Source organism: Pelmatolapia mariae, linkage group LG13 (assembly GCF_036321145.2).
Source record: "Pelmatolapia mariae isolate MD_Pm_ZW linkage group LG13, Pm_UMD_F_2, whole genome shotgun sequence".
Taxonomy (NCBI): domain Eukaryota; kingdom Metazoa; phylum Chordata; class Actinopteri; order Cichliformes; family Cichlidae; genus Pelmatolapia; species Pelmatolapia mariae.
Genome location: NC_086238.1, coordinates 4,778,552 through 4,800,999, shown reverse-complemented (window position 1 = coordinate 4,800,999; position 22,448 = coordinate 4,778,552). Strand labels below are relative to the sequence as shown.

General features: G+C 38.0%; 1 protein-coding gene across 1 annotated transcript; it reads right to left on the bottom strand.

The window, feature by feature from the left end:
* Nucleotides 1-6,797: 6,797 nt before the first annotated feature.
* Nucleotides 6,798-19,013, bottom strand: perp (p53 apoptosis effector related to pmp22). The gene is made up of 3 exons (XM_063492059.1): nt 18,603-19,013; nt 11,921-12,058; nt 6,798-9,551 (listed from the first exon to the last, which is right to left on the bottom strand). The coding sequence occupies exons 1-3, from the start codon at nt 18,805-18,807 to the stop codon at nt 9,340-9,342; spliced, it is 555 nt and encodes a 184-aa protein (XP_063348129.1). The 5' UTR covers nt 18,808-19,013; the 3' UTR covers nt 6,798-9,339.
* Between the last annotated feature and the right edge of the window lie 3,435 nt (nt 19,014-22,448).

The following is a 22,448-nucleotide window of genomic DNA, read 5'->3' as shown; positions in this document are numbered from 1 at the left end:
ATTTCCTTTCTCCTACCTGTGGAAAGACTCCTACTGCTGTGTTGAGCTGCCCCAACACTAGAAACTACATTTCAGTTTTTTACCTACTCGGTGAAAGAAACTGTTAAAAAAACAAAACAAAAAAAAAAAACACCTGACAGCATTCACGAGGAATGAGCTCTGTGAATCAGTCTTACCTTTCGAAGTTTCAAGCTGTTGCCCCTGAGGTAATGCTTTGCACGCACCGGCTGTCAAAATGAACATCTATAAAGTCACTTTGACTGACCTCAAAAATGCCTTTGACTGAGTAAGTGGGCACTTAAGAAAAACCCATCTAACGCTGGTCTGTTTTGACTGAATGCTGCTGAGGGGGCTATTGTAGATAAAGCTAAAAATTTCAGTTTCCAAACTTTTTAAAAGTTCCTTACTGAGTCACATGCTGGCTGAGTCATTGGCTGGAAGTCAATAATCAATACTAGCCGGCTGTGGAAGTGGTGAAAGCTAAGCAGCATAGTCATCAGCACATGGAAAACCCCAGAAGGGACAACTGGCCCACTCCGCTGTTTCAAATCACCAGTATGAGCAATCCTCTTTTAGTCACTGCCCCCACCACCGCCACCACTATTGTCTCATATCAATGCTGAACTTTTCCCTCATTAAATGACCTATATTAGACCAGCAGATGATACAGTAATAAAACCACCTGACCGTTGCACTGCAGTCCGCATTTCCTTATAACGTCTGGAAGGATTTATGTCTGTCAAGAAAAGGTCAAAGGATTCCACAGTAGTGCATACTTTTATAACTTTCTTCTCAAAACTGAATAGTTTTTCAGTTAAGTTACATTTTTGAGGATATGCTGCACACCATGCTGAGATGGGACAAGTTTTTGGCTAATAGTTCTTTGGGAATCTCATTGTTGGTGCAAAAATAGAATTTTATGTCTGTCAAGCTTTGTTATTGTTAGCATTTTTAAAAAATATATAGAATAGGAACAAATGTGTTTTTGTGACAGGCTGCTAGTAGCAAAATCCCAGGAGATGCATTTTATAATGGGGTCTTTGTTAAGTTGTCTGTTATGTGTAGACAGAACACTGCTTCATCCCTCTATAGTTGAATAATTCATAGGTCAGTGCTTAAAAAAACAACAAAACCCCCCAAATATTCTCTTCTTAAAATAGACAGGTACAAGGACTGGACTGAAAATGAGTGGAAAAAAGTGAAAAAGCAAAAAAAACAAAACAACAACAAATCAGAAACCCTTGGAAAGATCTGCAGAAAGTCTGGAGAGTTATTGCTAAAAAGACCACTTTTAAAACATTACACACAAGTTTAGCCTTTCCTTGGAAGCAAAATGTAAAAATTCAGGGTGACTCAAGATTATTGCACAGTATGTTTCCATTTCATTTATTTTGGACTTTTTTCTTCGCCTCATTTATTTGTCAATATTTGCTTTAAATAATTAACACACAAGAGGCCTTTTAAAACAATTAAAGTAATAAATAGAATAATAATTTAGATATGTACAATGCTTTTCAAAAAATCCAAGGACACAAATATGTTGCATTGATAAAATAAAATGAGATGAAAGTACTTGCAGTATGCAGTGCAGTAAGCTCTAACTTGATTGGCTACAACAGTAAAATATTGCTTACAAATAAATGCATCAGCAACAATAACTTACTAAAAAAGTAGATGTCAGCTTGACACTTTTAGTCTCTACAGACATGATGGCTACTTACTTTTAATTGAGCAACTTCTTCAATGCAGGACTTTGTTTGTTTTTTTGCAGAGGTAAAGGTCTTGAATACATCCTACAATGTTGCCATCTTGAAACACCAAAGTTGAACAGCTCTTTAAAACCCATGAACATGCAGACAGAGAGGTCTGCAAAGATTTCATCCTTTCTTCAAATTAAAAAAACATAAAAATGATAAAATTCAAATAAATATTGCTAGTGTGCTTTATATTCCTTGGCAGTCTATTGAAACCTTGCGTATTAGGGGATTTTGTTGATGCTCCAAAGGAAGCAACAGTTGCTAACATGAAGTAGAAATCTGACTCACTGAGTCTTTGATAGTAACCTTTACTTTAAAATGTGGCATCCACTTTTTGATCTTAGCTGGCAGCAAGTCCGTGCTGCTGCTGCACTTACTTACACTGCTTTTGTTGCATGCTGTATGTGCTTTATTTTAAAGCTTGAGACATTTGCCAAAACAACAAAAACATGAGCTTCGCAAAATCTTAGTCAAGCCTAATAATGTTGGCATATACCACCCGGTCCAGTCTCCTCATCTGTGTTAAAAGGCGGAGCACAAGTGGAATTGGGGATTTATGACAGGTATGTCGGATATGTACATTCTGCTGGTAAACCATTTACTTTACATTAATCTATCAGCCTCATTCTTACCCATATACATCCTCCAGAGTCAAACGTCTCTTGTGTTCTGACAGTGCGGCCAGTCCCTCAGAGTGACTTCTGAACCCGGATTGTTCCATCAGAGCCCCAAAAGCTTCGGAGCCCCATCCTGGTATGAGGTGGCAGAAGAGCGGGGAGAACCCTGGGGAGAACTGTGAAGAGGAACATCTCAATGTTCTTCTGACTCTTCTTCTCAGTGGAAAGCACCTCGGAGGCGGATCGAAACCAACCCCCACTAAAAAATTAGTATACACAGCTTTGTGTAGGGGTGAAGACTGACATTCACATTGTTTAATTGTGATATGTCCCCCCTTTTATGGGCCACTACTCCTAAGAAAGTAGTAAAAGTTGATGCTGACTGGTTCAGAGAAAGCAGTTGTGGACTGAACAGCTGGATGATGACGCAGCCACGGAAGCTCTTGTGCTGATCAAGCCTGACCTCCAGTGGCAATTGTGTGGAAACACAAACTAAAGGGAACCAGTGAGCTACTAAAGCTGTACTGGTAACCTGTGGCAAAGAGTAATTGAGCATATTGGTTCAAGAATTGTACCACAGTAAATTTTTGAAGTATTTACTGTTTTCTTTCTTTAATTTCTGCTTTTGCTCCACTACAATACAGAGGGAAATACAGCACATTTCACACCACAATTACTTACTAATGTCAGGGGCTTTCCAGATTCGTTGTAGAACATAAAATCAATATAAAAACTTGGACTTATATCATAAAGTTACTAAATAGTATTTGTAAATCTGAATATTTTGTGACCCTGAAGAAGCTATCAAAATGGTTCTTCTGATGAGAGGGCTGAATTTTTTTTCACCAAATGCACTTGACATTAGACAAACAATGTCTTCAAATGCTCAACAGGAATTCATCCATATATTCTGGGTTGTGTCAATATTTGCACGTCAGTTCACACATCAAGCATTCATTTGTGTTATGTTTGATGCCTGCAATGTTTGTAAAGTAACTTAACATTTACACAGTCCATTATAAAACATATGTTGTGATTTGTCAACTTCTGGGCACTTCAGCATGCTTACACTGATGGTGAACTGTTAGTAAGTTGGAGATAATAGTAGAAACATTACCTGACCTGAAGAGTCTCAATTTCTGCAGCTGTATTTGGATGGCAGGGTCAGAATTGGGCAGAAACAACGTGAAAGCATAGATCCATCCTGCCTTGTTTAAACAATCAGCTCACATTTTTTGTGGTTTTGAAATTGTGTGGGCCCCTTAGTACCAATTAAGCATCATTTAAACATCACAGACTAAGTGAGTAATGTTGCTAACCATATCCAACCCTTTATGACTACAGTGTACTCATCTCCACCAGGATAATACACCATATTACAAAGCTCAGATCATCTCAAACTGTTTTCTTGAACATGAAAGTAGGTTCACTGTACCCTAATGAATTCTATAGTCACCAGATCCCAGTCAAATAGAGCACCATTAGGATGCAGTGGGACATGAGATGGCATCATGGATGCACAGCAGACAAGTCTGAAGCAATTTTATGACATTGTTACATGAACATGGACCAACATTTCTGAGGGCTGTTTCTAGCACCTTGTTAAATCTATGCCACAAAGAATAAAATAATCTCTGAAGACAAACAGGGATCGACTTGAAGCGTACCTATTAAAGTGACCAGTGAGTGTATAATAGCATTAGGAAGTAATGTACCATTTAACGTACTGATATTGCTTTCATTTAATTTTGTATAACAATTTTTTGCTAGTTTCCTTGTGGAATCACTCGTTTTTAAACTTCAGGGCTTACAAAAACATGTTGACTTTTAATTTTAAATGATGTGCTGAATTTAAAAAAAACAAACAACTTTTACAGAGATAAAAACAGCAGCTGAGAAGTTTTTCAGCATGCACTGTTAGAATTTCCTGTTTATATGAACCACATTTCTATTCATTTCTATTCTCTGTTAATATCTCATCACCAGCATGTTTATTATGTAACTTCTCAGACCTGAGGGGGTCAGCATTGTGCAGATAAAGACAGCAGAAAATCGAGCACATAAATTACAAAGATGTGTTTAATGTGTTAAAGATATCATCTTACAGTGCTGATTTTTCTTAGAGCTGCACTTTCGGGAAACAAAAGTCTCTTCATCTCAATTGAAAATTGTTGATACTTTCTTGTTATGCACAACTGTTGAGTAAATATCACTTCTTTTTGTCTTCATGCTCAATTATTCACGGAGACTGAAGAAGTCACTCCCACTGAAAACGCTATGTCCACACAAACAGAATCAACTTTTTGGGATCTCTTCATTTTATGTTGTTGGTCAAGCGTGTCAAAAAACATTTAAACATGGCATGATCCACCAATGAAAAAGGAATAACTGTGGAAGTACTCAGTAGTTTTATTAAGCACTTATTTTATATGTGTTTATTTTGTAGATGTACTTTGTAGCAAAATACACTGCAAATACCCAAGTTTGAGTATCATTAATTATATGAACTGTGGTGCTACGTGAACGGAAAACAATGGCGCAGCAGATTTCGCTCTGTGACGTGAAGAAAAACAGAAACAACACTGAGGTAAAATAATTATAGTCCATGGTGTGGATTAAAAAGTTCCAGTGTGATACCATTTGTTTCGCTTTCTTTCTCTTCCTGCTTCAGTGCTCTGTTACTTTCCCTTACGATCTCTACCTTCGTGTTGTCTTTCCCTTCCCCTACCTGCCTCTGTTCTTGCCACTCCCATTTTACAGAGAAACCAGACTTGCCACAACATGCTGAGCAAAGTCTAATTCCCAGTCAGGGAGGTGCTGGGTGTGTACACCAGAAATGTATGACTCACATGGTTGGATCTCTGAGCTGTTTATCACCTATGTGTGTCTCCATTTGTATGTGGTAACAAATGCTCTGTGTATGACGATAAACTACGAGTGGCAAATTAATGTTATGCCGCCAATAACACTGAACAAAAACTCAGGTTGACATGCACATTTAACTTTAATTTGTAACTTTGAAGTTACCAATGAGAAACCTACTAGTCACTTTATTAGGTACACCTTGTAAGTACTTGGTTGAACACTCTTTTGGAGTTACAGAACTGCCTTCATTCTTTGTAGCACAGATTCAACAAGGTGCAGATTTACCGGTGGCAAAGTGTTTGATTGTGTTGACTGTGAGTACAGTGAACTCACTGTCATGCTGAAGAAACCAGTTTGAGATTACATTATCCTCCTGCAAGCAGCCATCATAAGATGGGTACACTGTAGTTAGAAAAGGATAGACATGGTCAGCAGCAATACTCGGGTAGGCTGTAGCATAAGGCTGTCCAAAGCGTGCCACTAACAGCCTGAGCTGTTGATATAAAGCAAGATAGATTCATGCTTTCATGTTGTTTGTGCCAGAGTCTCACCCTACTAACCAAATGCTACAGCAGAAATTAAGACTCATTTGTTTTTTCAGTCTTCTTTTGTCCAACTTTGGTGAGCAGGTGCAAATTATAAGCTCAGTTTCATGGTTTTAGGAGAAGTGGCACCCTGTGTGGTCTTCTGCTGCTCTAACCCATCTGCTTCAAGGTTCAACTAAGAAATGTAATAAATATGTTTTAAGGATGTTTTATTTTAATCAGTGATATGCAGATGACTTTCAATTGTTTATTTCTTTTAAGTCCAAAGAGGTTTATAAGCTACAGACCTTGCACAAGTGCTTTCACTACATTAAAAGTTAGGTTGACAATTTCATCTTAACTTAATAAAGGGAATAAAGAGAAATCCTTGTTTGTGCCCCTAACAGATTTCTGCCAAACACAAAGGAAACTCTCAAAAAGTTGGTGTAACCTTTGAAGCAGCTGTCACTTTGGATGCTCATTAAATCTCTGGTTGATTCATGCTTTTATGACTTCAGAAATATTGCCAAGTTGCGCTTCATTCTGTCATGCTCTGAATTAGAAATGTTACTGATGCCTTTATTCCATTACATCTTAGTAATTACAATTAATTGTTCACTTGTCTTAAAGCTTCCTTGGAACATCTGCAGGTTGTTTAGACCAACTAATGTGAGGCTTCTGACTAAATCCAATGACTCACAGGTCACACCTCTGCTAATTCAGCTGTGCTGGCTCTGTATTACCAACACAGTCCACTTTAAATTTATGGATTTAACTTCTCCATCAAGTGATCAGGACTCAATACTCAAAGAGTACTAAAGAAACTCCCACACTCTGGAGCGTTCACTTTCTTAGCCCAGCTCTGTGGACTGATCTATTATTGTGTTGTGATATTTATATTTCAAAACTACAAATATTTGAATTTGACTTGTGGAGAACAATGATCAATTATGCACACAAACTTCACTTTATCATTTTGTCCGTATGAGCAATACAAACATAGTCACTGCATTTTAACAAACACTCAGAAAATCTTTCCGAAAAACTCTTTATTGCATAAAAATTACACACACTACCAAAATTATTCAAACTACAGCAGAAAACCAGCTAGATTTCCAGTGAGACAGTCCCTATAGATCCATACAGTTACTAATGATATATAAAGCTAAAAAGAAAAAAACAAGGAAAAAAAAGAGATCCATGCCTAGAGCAAAAACATGTTTTTGCCTCACTTTTAAGAGTTGCAATAGAGTTAGGAAGAGTAAACCTGTCCTCATTAAAAGGTATAAAATAACGGTTGTTATTTAGCAACAACTTTATACAATCTACATTTAATGCGAAACGCTTAAACTGGGTTGCGGCCAATAATCGAGAATCAATTACTAATAACTACTTCTTTGGAACTCTTTCTTTAATTGATTAGAAAAACTTCATCTTGCTTGGGCATGAAATTTGTCTCAACACGAACAGAGTTGTCATAAGTCAGTAAAACCTGACTTACCAGTTGATTCGAACATTCAAGGATTCAGAAACACAACACTGAAGAAGCTAAGGCACAAGTTGTCCACACAGTAAGTCAAATGATTGTACAACATTGTCTCTGTGTCTTATCAAACAAGAAAATGTCGGCCAAAGTGGCATCATGAGAACTTTTGGCGGCCTTTAGAAAATACACGTTTGGTCATCTGTCAGCAATCTGCCAGTATTAAAAACACAGTAAACCTACTGAGTTCATCTCAAGTCCCTTTAAACAAAGATTCTGACCACCTAAAACAAAAATGTTACCACATTTAGATGTTCTAAAATAACTATGATGTGGACGGGGATATCAGTTGTTATCAAGTTCGATAAAGGTTAAAAAAAAATCTGGATACGAGTTGTTCTTTTTTTTGCTTATGTTAAATTAATCATTGTGTTCAGTGGAAATTTCTTTATATTGTCTTCCAGTTTAGAGTGGCACGCAGAGAAGCAACATGCACTGTGAAACCAGAAAACAAGAAAACAACTTCTTTTTCCGGGATCACAGCAATCATCAAACTGTCGCCCTACTCGAGAAGTGTATTATTAGTGGTATTCAGGATGGGGTATTGAAGGTGTTTTCGGCCGACAGAGGGGGAGAGGTGAGAAGTGAGGCTAAGAAAAATCTCAAAAAATTTAAAGATTAAGTTCCTAAAATCAGGTGAAGATTGTCTCTGACATTGTAATAAAAATTACAAGAGACAAAACACATTTTTCCAAAGTGAAGCAGAAATTGCTTCACTTCACAACTGTGTCAGTGTTTCCTACACTGTTGTTCGCCAAATCTGATCGCAATTTAGGCCGTGATTTAATTAAGTTATTAGAGGCATAATAGAAGGTTTGTGTTATAAATAGTTTTTCTGAGCCGTTTCTCAGAATTTTACTCCCTTCCTGCATATTTTTTAAAACATTTTTACTCTTACCTTCAATCGCTCTACTTAATAACACATCCAGACAAAACAGCACAGTGAACTCCCCCAGTTATATCCCTTTGGTAATATGGAAATTTTAGAACAGAACTATGAAGACAAACAGCAAATGAATAAGAAAATGTATAAAAAGTTACAAACATGAAAGTTGAACCACACGGACATTTTCTGTATAACTTGATTACATTCCAGAAGCTAAGTCTCCTTCTTATCTTCTATACACAGCAACATACAGAACAAAAGACACAGAAAAACTAATGATGGCACACAGGACTAATCCAAGAAATGATACTGACTGATTTGATATCCTGTGCAAAATATTTGACTCTGGATTGCTTATCTATTCAAGGAGATACAGACAAATCAGGCAAAAAAAAAAAAAGCTTTATACCTAACCTCCTTTAAGTTGAGTGCACTTAGGTGATCTTGCATTGACAATAAAGCACAGTCTCATGGTCCATTTGTGAAATATTCACAAAATGTGAGCTATTTAATTGACTATATGGTCATTATTTTATTTTTTATTTATTTAACTTTTCTATACTATCCTTTTAGTGACACATAAAAACATGTAGTAAATATAGTAGGTTAACCCAAGCGATACAGTTTTCCTAAATATAACAAGGAACTTGTGTAACCAAACATATAGAATTATAAAAAATATTCAAATCGAAAATCAAAATGAAGTTTAAAATTAATGTTTGTCTGTTTCTTGGTCCTTTGATTGACGTTTGCAACTATTTCACAAAGTGATGTGAGACTGTGTTAGAGATTTACAGTTATAAAAGTACAGGTAAATTGATAAGTGTGTTTTATATGACAAAAACAAAAAAATAACATCATGATTATTATTTTTTTCTTAATAAATCTAAAATAGAGATCTGTGTACTAAAGTAGATGCAGTTCCCAATTGCAGTCCACTCCCAGTAGGAATCACTTCTTGCCTATAACTTCACTAACAGATTGTAGAAGAGTGGTTTTCCCATTGCTGGACCATATTAAACTGAATAAGCCATTGGAAATCTTTGGTGAAACGGCACAGTGTAAAAATGTTCAGCGGCCAGTCCAGATGCAGCTCAGAGTGAAAAGTGGAAATGGCTATGACTGGGTGGGTCCCCAGGTTTTTTCCTTACTCAGAAGAATAGATGTATTTGACTTTTGCATCACCGCGGAGTTCATCCTCATATCTCGGCAGGCAGCAGAAGAGGATGGCGCAGCCGATGGAGATGATGGTGGCGCCCCAGCCAAATCCGTAGGCCCAGGTGTAGTAATAGTTACCCTCAAAGATCAACTCATTGAATTTGACTGGGTAGATGATCAGAGCGATGATTTGGATAATCGCTGCAGAGAGAGACAGACAAACAAGACTTGGTGATAATCTACACTAATAAGTCAAATAATGCCAAACTGCCAAAACCAGCAATGGCTCAAACTAATTTCCCTTGTGAAACAACTGAAACTTTTTTTTTTTTTTTAAACTTTACTAGAAATGTTGTCTAAAGTCATTGTTAATGGTAAAAGCTAATTCAGAAATTAGGGTTTCAGGGCTTTAAATTACAACCTGATAAGAACTACTTCTTTTCCTGGGATAATTAAGCAAAGTACATATTTAAGTTTTATTTAAAAACTGATATAAAGCTATGTGTTAACAACTGCAAAATGCCTCCGGGTTCACTCCATTAAATTAGATGGAAAATTAAACAATGCAATAATGATAACCTATTATTACATTTGATAATTTATGCAAGATCTCATTTTGGGGATAAATTGTTTAGAAGCTGATAAATGATCTATTGCATTTTTTATTAAGCAAGAAATAGAGGGTGATTTTAAATAGCAGATTGGCCGAATAACTTACTCTCACAGACCAGTCAGTGGAAAGTGGAGTTCATTTTTACCGTGTAAATAAAAACCTACTAATAACAAAATATTTTTAAACCATAAACTAGATGAGCAGAGTTTTAAAACCATTACAGAAAACAAGGAAGTTGAACATACTTAGTCAGTCATGCAGTCAACACTACACTGATGGTAACAGCAGGGTGTGAAAAATACCTTCACAAGCCTGTGTAAGAGTTTCATCAGCATATCAACATCTGGGAGTTCGAGGTGAGTTTTGGCAGACCTGTCATTATTACCAGGGATTATTCATGAGAAAGGTGTGACTCTGACTCACTTAGATCGACTTTCCCATGACAGATGACTATTAAAACAGCATTATTTTGCTTAGGAAGGGCAGGGAGTGAACATAAACTACTCTGTTTCAACACGCGCTTTCACATTAATTGCAAAGGCAGGCTTGAATTTTTGAACACTGCATTAACATATTAAAGGGGACGGGCCCCACAGTTCATCTACTTGACTGAAGCAAGCTCTTTTAGCTCACTTTCTGTTCATAATAGGCCAACTTTCTTCAGAGTCGCTCGCCTCATTAAAAAAAAAAATGCTTTGAATGGCAGATGGGTTGCGCCAACCACAGTAGGAATGACCATATTAGGGATATCCGCTCTCTTTGACATCATACAGACACAAGAGTAAAGACTTAACAAGTGAAGAAAATATAGTTTTGAAGGAATGCTTGCCAAAAATCATCAATATACTCTTTTTTTTCTATATTTCATAAATACACAGTTTAAATCAAACGTTCAAGTTTAGTTTGATTTGTTTGATTTTTAACCTCCACCTCTTTTTGTAAAACCCTCCACAAGACTGAAACTGAACTTCCTCACCCCACTATTTTGCGCATTTTGTTCAAACACACGACTTTATTTTAAAACTCCTGTATAATCAAAATCTCAGTTGCAGGCAACTGCAACCGACAAAGTCATTTATCCAATCCAACATATTTCTGTAAAATGCAGCTATAAAATAAACCCTGAATCTTAGATTTGATTCAATGTAGGATCATATCTTCAACGAGGAGCTGTGTGGGCTGAAACAGCAGCTGGGATGCTGTCGAATAAAAATAGGAAAATAGATTTTTGAGGTGGCACATTTCTGTGCCAGTCGTTTCTGCTACCTTTTTGGTGACTATTACAGTGTAAAGCAACTTAAAAAAAAAAACACCCCACCACCTGTAACTGTGTCAGGGTCTTTCGTCTGTGAGGTGAGTCAGTCAGTCTGTCTGTCTGATAAACACACCAGCTGTTGCCACAGCAGCGTCTCGCCTCAGGGGAAAAAAAGACCTTTTCTTACGCTCATCCTCTTAACGCCGAAACACGCAGTCATTATCAGCGTCACTAGTTTTATTGTGTGATTGTACGCAACTCCCACATATTTCCCTTCCTTTTTTTTACAGTTTTGGTGTTGGTATATAATAAATTTTTCAGATTATTCCTTCTTTTTTTTAACCTATTTTGCATATTGCTTCTATTTGGGAAGCTGCTGTCTGAAAATTTGCAAGCTTAAACATGTTATTTGAAGATTAAAGCATCATGTAATGGACCGATAAGACCGGAGGCATGTTTGCTATCAGTTTCAGAGATTCTTATCTGTGGTTGAGCGTTGCTCTTCGTGTAGTTAAAGTTAATTTCATTTACCAACAAAGAATATCTGAAACTGAGGATTTTTTTCTTCTTCTCAATACATGTCACCAGCCCCGCCTGACTTTCTTTAGAATATTTTTATTGTGTAGATGTGGAAGTAATTATACCTGCAGAAATTAGGTGTTTGTGTGGATGCAAGTTTTTGTGCATGTGTGTGTATCTTACCAACAACGATCAAGAATGCTGCTACGGCAACCATAAGACCAGTGTTGACATTACACATTGCCGCAATGGCCAAAATGAAGGCGATGATGAGGATGATTAGACCAATGATCATTAGAGCAGCAACTGCCTGGGCCCAAGCTGGAACGAAACATAAGCAAAAAAAATTGTGACACTCCAGAAGAAACAAAAGTCTGAAAAGTTCCATTTTTTAAAAGGAGTCTTTGTAAGATTTTCAACCCTGGTATATCAACAAGTGTTACAACAGTGCATGTCTTATACACCACACAAGGTACAACTCCCATTTCCATTTTTAAGTTAATTTTCTTAAAAACAAAACAAAACAAAAGTCTCTGAATATGTTCTGTTAAAAATGTTGGCACATGTTACCATTAAGCCCTCAGAGAAAACAGCTGCAGAAAGTTACACCTGTAAAGCTGCACACAGACTTTCCAGTCTTAGTGGGAAGGTTTTGACTGCTTTATGCCTCAACACAGCTTTGGTTTTTCTATTTATGGTTAATGTTCAGTAAAAAGATTCATGAAAATGAAGGAGGCAGCACTCTTTCTGCACTATTCATTCTAACTTTATTGTGCACCTCTGAAACCACCACCTTTTTGTAGAAGCTTAGAATTTGAAGCATTAACTGCTTACTGGGTCACATTTTATGCGTTAAAATGGTCCAAAAACAACAGTTTATGACAGCTCAGGATGCAGCTTGGTGGTAAATCCAAATCCCTCTCACTTTTGTTTGTGGAACTAAATGAATCATCTATTGTTCAATATGTCTACATGGTGTTTAGTCATTATTGCAGCTCCCCTCCCCAAGGTTGAGCTCACACAGTTTGCAAGGTTACTGAGGTTCAAGCTGTGACAAATTTTGTTTCGCTCCACACACGCGCCACACCCTTAAAAGCACTGGAATTCTCTAAAACTCTGTAATGTCGGCAGACATTGCCTCTGAATTTTAGCAGAGATACAAACCTCCTAAAATGCAAATTTTTCAATCTTTTGGACAAAAACTGATATGAGTTGTTGGCCAAATAGGATTAAAAACAAAACTTCCAGAGAGTTTTAGGCTTTATGTAAGCTCACCATGTGGATCAGCACAGCATTACACCCAATTTACTGATACTGGATAAGTTACACCCTAAATTATTCACAGCGTTTTGCCTGTGAGTGTGTTCAGGTCATGCCCTACCTGCCTCAGCCACAGGCAGCGTCACGTACACGTCAGACTAGTCCAACTGGTTCAGCCTTTCATACCCATGGCAACATCAACCAAGCTTCAAACTCACCAGTAACACAGTGTTCCGCTTTTCTCCAAACTAGACTGGTTATCAACAGTTTGATGACTTCAGGCTTATTGTGAGATTCAGTCCAATAAACTTACTACAAGTATTTCTTCAAGATACTTCAAGAAGGAAGGTCTCAAAATAAAACAAGTGAAACAAAGGAGACACAGTCACAGAGAGACATGCTACTATTTCAGCTGTTTTACATGGTGTCTTGATTCGTTATTGGTAGAAGAAAAAGCTTTTGAGTTTCTGGACTGTTTAATTTAAAGCTTTAGTTCATAGTTTTCAAAAAAACTCACTAATCCAGAATTGAATTTCTAAATTAATTCATGATGTATTAAACTTAAATGCTAATACAATGGCCTTTGCACACTTTGCTGCTGACTTCTGGACTTGGGTAATTGATATGAGTGAAAATGTGGCCCAAACAAACAAATGAATGGATTCCATTTGTTACATAAATACTTATTTCCTTTATTTTTTCTTGCAACCTGAGGAGTGTGCTGTTCCTATGTAAAAAGGGTCCTGGAGCTTAGCTTGGATTCATTTGTGCACTGGGGACTGTTCGGGATTTAATGTAAACTGTGAAAATATTCGTGGGTGTGTCCTTGTTTACTGGATGAGCACTCGAACTGCCTGTCCCAATCACTCACACTTTGTGCTATCCAGCTGCTCAGCATCTGCTTTCCCCATTTAATCAAACCATAAAGACATTTGGCTGCCCTCCTACATTTTTACACTATCGCTACCCGCGTGCCTGAAACTGCCTCTAATTGCACATTTACTAAAGTGCTCTTATGAGTATGACTATGAAAACATACACTGACTTTCCCATATTTGACAAATCTAAACCTTCAGATAATAAGGATAATTTAATAGCTTTTATTCTAAAAGCTTTTAGAATAAGGCTTTCACAGAGGCAGCTGGGATCGACAACACCCTGCGCTCTCCCTGAAAGAATTTTAATGGCACACTCTCTCAACCAGAAACTCTAGTGTTAGAAATGCAGTAAATCGTACTAAAATAGCTCACTTGGTTTTGTTTTTTTTACTTGGTGTTTACGCATTTACATTTTTCACAGTTTGGGCTCAGCTAGAGAGCGGTGACAGTGAGTGGGCGATAAGCATTAAATCTCCAAATGCTGGTATTTAATTGAGGGCTAAAATGATTACTTGCGTGATTGTGCAGCTACTCAATTTTATTTAGATTTCACCAACTGGCAACAATCGTCATCTCAAGACACTTAATATTGTTAAGAACACTTTCTGTCTATTATTGTAGGATCTTTACCTTAAAATATAAAGTGTCTTGAGGTGCTTTGAAGTATGAATCATCATACCTGATACTTTTGATTGAAAATAAATCTGAAAATTACGCTCTGAGCTTTGACGGATATTAAAGTGGCCTTTCTCTCTCTGCACAACAAACTGGGAAGACAAGCAGCAGATTAATAGATAAAGAAAGCAATGGTTAAGTATATCATTTGCAGCAGTTTTAATCTGTTGCTAATAAATAACATATACAGACTGGCATGTATCATACTTAAACCTCGGAATCACTGTTCACTGTAGCTCTAAGAGTCACAGTACATGACCTGACACGTGTGTGTGTGTGTGTGTGTGTGTGTGTGTGTGCTTTCAAACAATGTATAGTTAGTCAGTTCTGACTCAGAATGGGCTGCTGTAATTTGAAATATCACTCTTCCTCAACGTGATGCAAAAATCTAATTTTGCCTTAATGCTGTGCTCCCCTAACTGCCCTAACACACTCATAAGGGCGTCACAAACTTCTGTTGTCTCAGCATGCTATCATATCACCCAACCCTTTGCCATCATTCATAGTCAAGCCTGTAATTATGTGATTTGTTCAAGCACTCATCCCAGAACACTGAAACCTGCTTATCCCTATTTAAAACTGCAGTTCCTGAGAATTCAGTCTCTTCAGCTTTACAGGCAGTTGGCCTAAACGCCCTGAGGGGGAGTTAGTTTGGTCCGCTTCCAATATTCACAACATCCTACAACTTACACACACAAACTGTGCTCTGGTTGTGTTTGTTTCCTTAGTTTTCAGAATATCCCTACAAGTATTTAAGCCAGAGAAACCGCGGGGCCAAAATGTACCCTTCATCTAGCCAGCAGCCTTCAGGCAGCTTTGTTCTGCTTCTTCTTCTTTGTGTAACTGCTTCAGCCCTGCTGAGACTGAAGGAGACCCGGCCAAAACAGTAGCAGAGAGTGGTTGAGGCAAATAACAAAACTATTTAGCCTGAAATATCAAAAGAGATCAGAAAAATGCCAGAAAAACACTGACAACATGCTAGATCTATAATATCCTCTTAACAACCACACTGGAAATTTTTGTTGTTGTTGTTGACTTTTTGGAGCTGCTGTCACAGATCCATGGATATTTACATCAAACAATCATCTTAATTAGGGCTGCAGTTATTCCCATTAACAATTATTTTCTCAACTGACATGTTACAGTGAGGTCATTAAATATAATAAAACATGACATCACAGTTTAGTAGACTGTATATTGTGTTTTGTGTAAAGAATATAAAACTAACTTATTTAGTGACATACAGTAAAACTGAGGTGATCTGTTGAACTGCTGATTAATAAAGTGATCATTTTAACCATGTTTTAAACTAAAACACAGGCGTGCATGCATAGTATGAAACACAAAAAAGTAATATCAACAGACATCTAAAAAATAAGGGGCATTTTCCTGTGAGTAAGGTTTTATGCCACTGAGTGCGGAAAGCACTTTTTTTATGTACATATTACACAAAAAATACCAGATCTTGCTTTGGGGCTGTGCTCCATGCTTAGATCTCTGGTTATGTTTTCTAGAAATGGCATTAAAGAGTGCAAGCAGCTCCTAAAATAATTACCACTGTGAATGCCGAGTCTAATAAATGATGCTACATGTATGCTTTGCAGACCCTAATTTGGAGCTGTGTGACATTAGGCTGACCTAGGTGACTTTCAAAGAGTCTGATAAGAACAACAATAGTGTCTCTGTTGGCCACAGCAGGCGTGGAGCAACACAAATAAACCCTGAGTAGGAGACACCGAGAATACAAGTCTGTTCTGTTCTCAGTTATTGTTCCACATACTGGGTCTCCTTGTGTGTCGGTGAGTTACGTTTCTGTGGCTGACAGTCTTTGCTGAAGAATAAACTCATTAACTGGTTCTCCCAAAATAGCCACGTCTGTGTGAAACTTTGCTTCTCTTTGGTTTGGGCTGGGAGAAGCTATTAAAGTATTTTAAATGTACCCGAGTTGTTTTTGTTTTTCCTGATATGATTTTCGCTACCTGTGCAGATTCACAGAAACAGGTATCTTTTAATACTTGAAGCCACTTTGTGATCTGTGTTGCTTTGATGACTCATTTACAGGAATTCCCTGAGCTGAGGTCTTTCATTTGTTAGCACTAGTTGAAAGTATCAAAGTAGTTGGTCAAAATTGTTCTGTTGTTGAAAATGCATAAAATGAATGGATCTGTAGTTCAAAGTTCTTGTTCGTAAGGGTTTATTCAGGGTACCCTTGAATCATTCTGATGAGTAAAAGTATTTTAATCCATTAAGTCATAGCTACAATGACCTCATCTGTCAACAGTTTGTCTTTATAGGTTTAATTTCTCTGTAATCCAATTTTTTCAGGGGCTGTAATCAAAAGTGGACCTTCTGGTCACTAATGGTAAACCCTGAGGGGGGCTGTGCAATTAAACAACTACTACTTTTCAAGAAGAACTTGATTTACAGAAACATATCTCTGTGGTTGTTATGCAACTACCACAGTTGTGGAAACATATTTCACATATGGGTTGCTATGGGGATAGCACTATGAGTTTGGCAGCAGCTTCACTGCTTTGATAAAAAGAGGTTTATGCATTATATGTACTGTAAAATGTACATTAGTTATTCGTGTGTTCTAATTTGAAGATAACCTTTAAAATGACATCAAATATGATTCTCTGAATACACATGAAACACAGGCTGGCCATGCAGCCGGTGATCGGGCATTCAATGAAGATCCCGATTAATAAAGACTGACAAATTTACCAGATTAAAAATGTCAAAAATAAAACTTCAGCCACAGGCACTAAAATACCATTAAAGGCAACATGACATCTTCACTTTACCGTCTATCATAACGTTCTCATACTCTGTCATTTCCTGGCAAAACCAAGGATTCGATAACAAGGATGCCACAATTTACACAAACATCATCAAACAGCAGCTCTGCGCTGGCTGTTATGAAGGCCACATTTAGTAGTTATCTTGATGATAAGAGCATCAATATCTTAACAGTAAAAAAGCCCAGGCTTCACTTACTAACAGGCTTTTAGTCATCTATGCTGCCTGTTGGTTGCACCCATTTCTGATACTCCAGAAGTATGTTTTCAAGATTCATGTTAATCATGCCATTAAAATCAAACAAACATTATTAACCATAAAGGAAAAAAAAAAAAAGGGGGGGGGGGGGTTGTTATGGTTACACTCCATATAAAAATTCACAATTTACTTATAAATATCCTCTTTTCTTTTCTTTTTGCATGTTTTCACAAGCATAACCTAAGTGCCACTGTATCAGCTATTAGTGTATTTTATTACTTTACCTTTGATCCTAATCAACATTCTATAAAGAAAAACTTCAACATCCCATATTTTTCTTATCATACAATGTTGCACAAAGGAGTTATTTTTCTATACTTCTACATACGAGTCTTCTCTGTATTTGTATTCTACAAATACAAAAAAACCCACAAATAAGAAACATGATGTTCTTTACCTTATCTCCCTAATAATGGTATCAGCCACCCCCCGAAAAGAAAATTCTGCCTCCGCCAATGCCCAGGTTTCATACTGAACAGGATATTATGTGAGGAATCGTTTCTTTATTCGTGATTCTTTTTGCTGCCGTTTATCTACATATTCATTTGAATCGTTTTGCCTTCTTCGAACTAATGTTGTGACCCTTCACACAAACTAAAGAACAGAAAGCTATTTCAAGGAATGTTTCTCCTGGCGTAAAGACGTCAGCTTGGAGGAAGGCACTCAGGACTTGTTATCCAACAGCATTCAACCGCCTTTCTTTCAACTGCGTTTATTTAAGCTGGAGGTGATAAACGAGAAAAGAGTTAATGCTCGTGGAGACCAAAGTTCATTCCGCCTGCTTGCCTGACTGTTGCAGGCCTCCCTCCTCCCCTCAGCCTGGACTTCTTTAGCAGAGGTCAACACCCTGAAGTTACAATATGTGAATGTGGAATTTCGCACTGACTCGAGGTTTATTATTGGCTGCATTAAGGCATCCCATTCGCTCTTGTCGGATTATCTTTGAACAGCCTATTCTGTATGGTGTATGTGTGAGGTAAACTGATACTTACAGAACTCCATGAGCGACTGGCACTGCCAGTTGTCTTTTAAGCCGCGGCACTGCTTCCACATACTGGCGTAGTGAGACTTGGCGTCCTCGTCCTCTACCCATCCCGATTGTGCGCAGATGGCGATAAGGTCAAAAATAATGGCGAAGAGCAGAAGCAGGGGAATGATCCACTTGCATCGAGGGTAGGCGATCCCACAGCGAAACATGACCGACGATCAGCGAGCGTTGAGCGGTGTACACGGAGAGGAAAGGCAAGCAAAGGAGCCGAAATCTGTCCGCTCAATGTCTTATGCGTCTTTGCGCAGTGACAGTGACAGTGGGTGATGTGAGGATATAACATAAAAGCTCCAGCCCCACCCAAGAATGAAATGTAGCCGTCAGCCAGGTTAGGATCGTGAAGGGCTGGGCTTATTTGGATACAATAGCAAAGTATAGCCCAGCCCCACTCAGTGTGTCATATTACACACCCAACAACCGCCCTGTGACCGTTACTGTCTAAGCTCGAGTCCTGATCACAGAAAGGATTGCGTTTAACAGAAGATAGTTGAGCTGAATGATGCAGAGATGTACTTTTCTTTTTCAGAATTCCAACAGGTAGTAATGGGTACTGTGCTGTGAGGTAGAACATATAAAGAGAGGGTACCAGAGGATGTAATAAATGTGAAATCCCACAAGATGGCAGCCCAGCTAACCTTAATATTTTCTTTAAAGGTAAGGAGGTAAAAAAAAACAACAACACACAGCTTTTGGCTGTATTTATTCTGTATGCCTTTATGATTTTTACATGGAACTGTCTATCTAATCAAAAATTAAATGTATGATTCAGTAACTTATAGAATCATCTTTAACGGCAATAACTGTATATGGAGGGATTTTGGTCCACTCGTCTTTACGACACTGTTTCAGGTCCCTGTTTGGGCCATGCTTTAATTGTGAGACAGATGGTCTCATATTTGACTCTAGAATACTTTGGTATAAAGTGAAGTTCATGGTCAACTCGACTGCAAAGTGCCCAGATCCTTTGGCTGTAAAACAAGCCCAAATCGCCACCCTTTCATCATCGTGCTACAAATGAGGTTTTTTTATGGGGCTTTGCTGTGTTTGGTTTTAGAAAACCCAAGCTGTGCTGCCAAGCTCATTTTAGATAGATAGATCCTGGCAACCCTTCCAAACAAAATACTATAGCTTCTACTTACATTCTTAATTCTTATGGAAGCAGTAAGGGTGTATGTAGTTTTTCCAAAGGATTACACAGAGTCCTGTGAAACCTTTATTTTTCAGATGAATGTAGTTATCTCTTAATAAAGAAGTAAATAAAAAACATACTGTGATTGTAGATTACTATAATAAACTGTTAGACAACACTCAGTTGTCACCTGTGGAGAGCACATTGGACTTTTTTGGTCCAACACCTAATTACAGTTTGCTTGTTTGCTTTAGCACATTTCTCACAAGTTCTCAGTTATGAAGATTTCTTTTGCAAGACAAAGCATGCATATGCATTCAAAAAAGAAAAACACTTAGGTTAATCTGCAAAAGCTGTAGCTCAGTAGAAATATTAAATTCATGTGTCAAAATGTATATTTTTTTGTATTAATCAATAAGTAATGACTACCAGAAATAGATAAATTAATATTTAGTCACAATTACGGTAGCAATGTGTTCCTCATCTTCTAATTTTCTGTCAGTTTTGTGACATTGAATGTCTGGCATACCAGTTATTTTCTCATGGTACCTCTGTGCTAATATCTATCAACATGAACAGTTTTTAGAAATTGATTTCAAGGCCAGAAGGTTTTATTTATTTATTTATTTATTTATTTGTAAAGAAAAAAAGCCCTTTTATTCGCTAAAAACATTACAGTAAACTACAGGAGCGTGGAAAAACACCAGGACTGCACAGAATGAAACATGCAGACTATCAGTACCAAAATGTGCAGAACATGATGCTTTCCCTGGCAGCATAATGGAGGAAGAACTGATATTAAATCCAAATCCATCCTCTGCAGTGTTCTGCGTCGTCTTATGTTTTGTTCTACATGCTGCAAACACTCTCACTCCTCCTTCTCTTCAGTAGGAAGACAGCTTCCATAAAATATATATAGGATATATATAGGAGTTATTTATTTTCAGTTATTTATTTGTAAAAAATGTTTGGAATCATGTATGATTTTCATTCCACTTCTCACGTGTACACCACTTTGTATTGGTCTTTCATGTGGAATTCCAATAAACTTGATTCATGTTTGTGGCTGTGATGTGACAAAATGTGGAAAAGTTCAAGGGGGCCGAATACTTTTGCAAGCCACTGTATGAGTACATCAGTGGGAAAGCTCAGGATGGAGACAAAGTTAGAGAGGCAAGGCTGAGATGGTTTGGACATGTGTAGAGGAGGGACAGTAGTATGCATATGGTGCAGGCAGGAGGAAAAGAGGAGGACCACAGAGGAGGTTTATCGATATTGTGAAGGAGGACATGAAGGAGGTTGGTGTGACAGAGGAGGATGCTAGGGTTAGGGTGAGATGGAGACAGATGATCCACAGTCCCCTAAAAGGAGTGGCTGGTAGAAGAAGCCAAAATATTTATTTATTATTATTATTTGGAATAAAACCTGTCAGCTGATGGGGGGGGGGGGGGAGTTATATGCAACCACTTTTTGTTTTTAGTCATGGTCCTGGCAGGCCGAGGCTGTTTTTCCTCTTCCCTCTTTTTCTCTCTCTCACTTCTGCCTCCCCCTTCTCAGGTGGAGTTGCCCACCCTGAGGTGACTCCAGTTTGAGTGTCCACACTCTGCAAGATCATTGGCTCCTTAGTATTGCATGGTGTTAAGATTGCTGGAAAGATTTTGGTGCATTCCTCCAAACTCAGCTCTCCTGCACTTTTAAGTGGGACGTTACCTATCAAGAGAAATATGCTTACAAGTTAATTTCCTGCCCGCTCTCCACCACTCTCTTCTGTTCTCTCTCTTGATTTTTCCAGCCTACTTGTTTGGCCAGTGCAACCTGCTAAGGAGAAACAAAGAAGTAAACAACTTGAAACTGTATCTGCGATCCTCACCTCAGTCAGCTCTTACTTTTCCTTACATTTCCCTGTAAAGAGTTCACTTACCTGTGTACTCACCTGTTTCAAAACTCTTCAGAATTCTGTAAACTCTCAGGCTGCTGTGCTTTCTCTTGAGTCCGGTGTCACTTTTATTATGACCAAAACATTATCAAATGCTAACAAAGAACAAGAAATGCTCTAGCTAATGTGCACAGATAGCAACTCTTATGGAGGTTTTCCACAGTTCTCTTTGTCTCCCTGTCAGCCCTTTGAATACCTGCATGTTTATCCTAATAACAGGAAAAGTCAAACTGTTGACTGATATTACACAGCCATGTTCAGTTTCTTTCACTGTAATCTTCATGCACATGAAATGAAGACTTAGCTCAGAAGGTGACGCGCATATTCAGAAAACTTTAATGGAGAGGTAAGGGGAGTGGAGAGGTAAGTGACGGAAGTGACGGACAAGGTAAGCGACTCATGTTGTAACTGACGTCAGACGCCGGAGATTTTGGCGGAAAATTAAAGCGAATGGTAGTTTAGATTTGAATAAATTCCTTTAAGCTTCAGTATAACCAAATACACTTATCAATTGTCTTATAACTAACAACATTTGTCTAAATCATCTCCAACACCCTGGAGAACAACGGGGAGAGTTTAGAGGCTCTCCAAGATTACATTGATCAGTACTTCCAGGATCTTGTGATGAAGAAGGCTCAGAGTGCAGCTTCCCCGGCCAAACCTGACACGCCGTCGTCGAAAAGACTTCGCCCGGCAGATTCCCCCGGCACAACATCGCCAGCCGG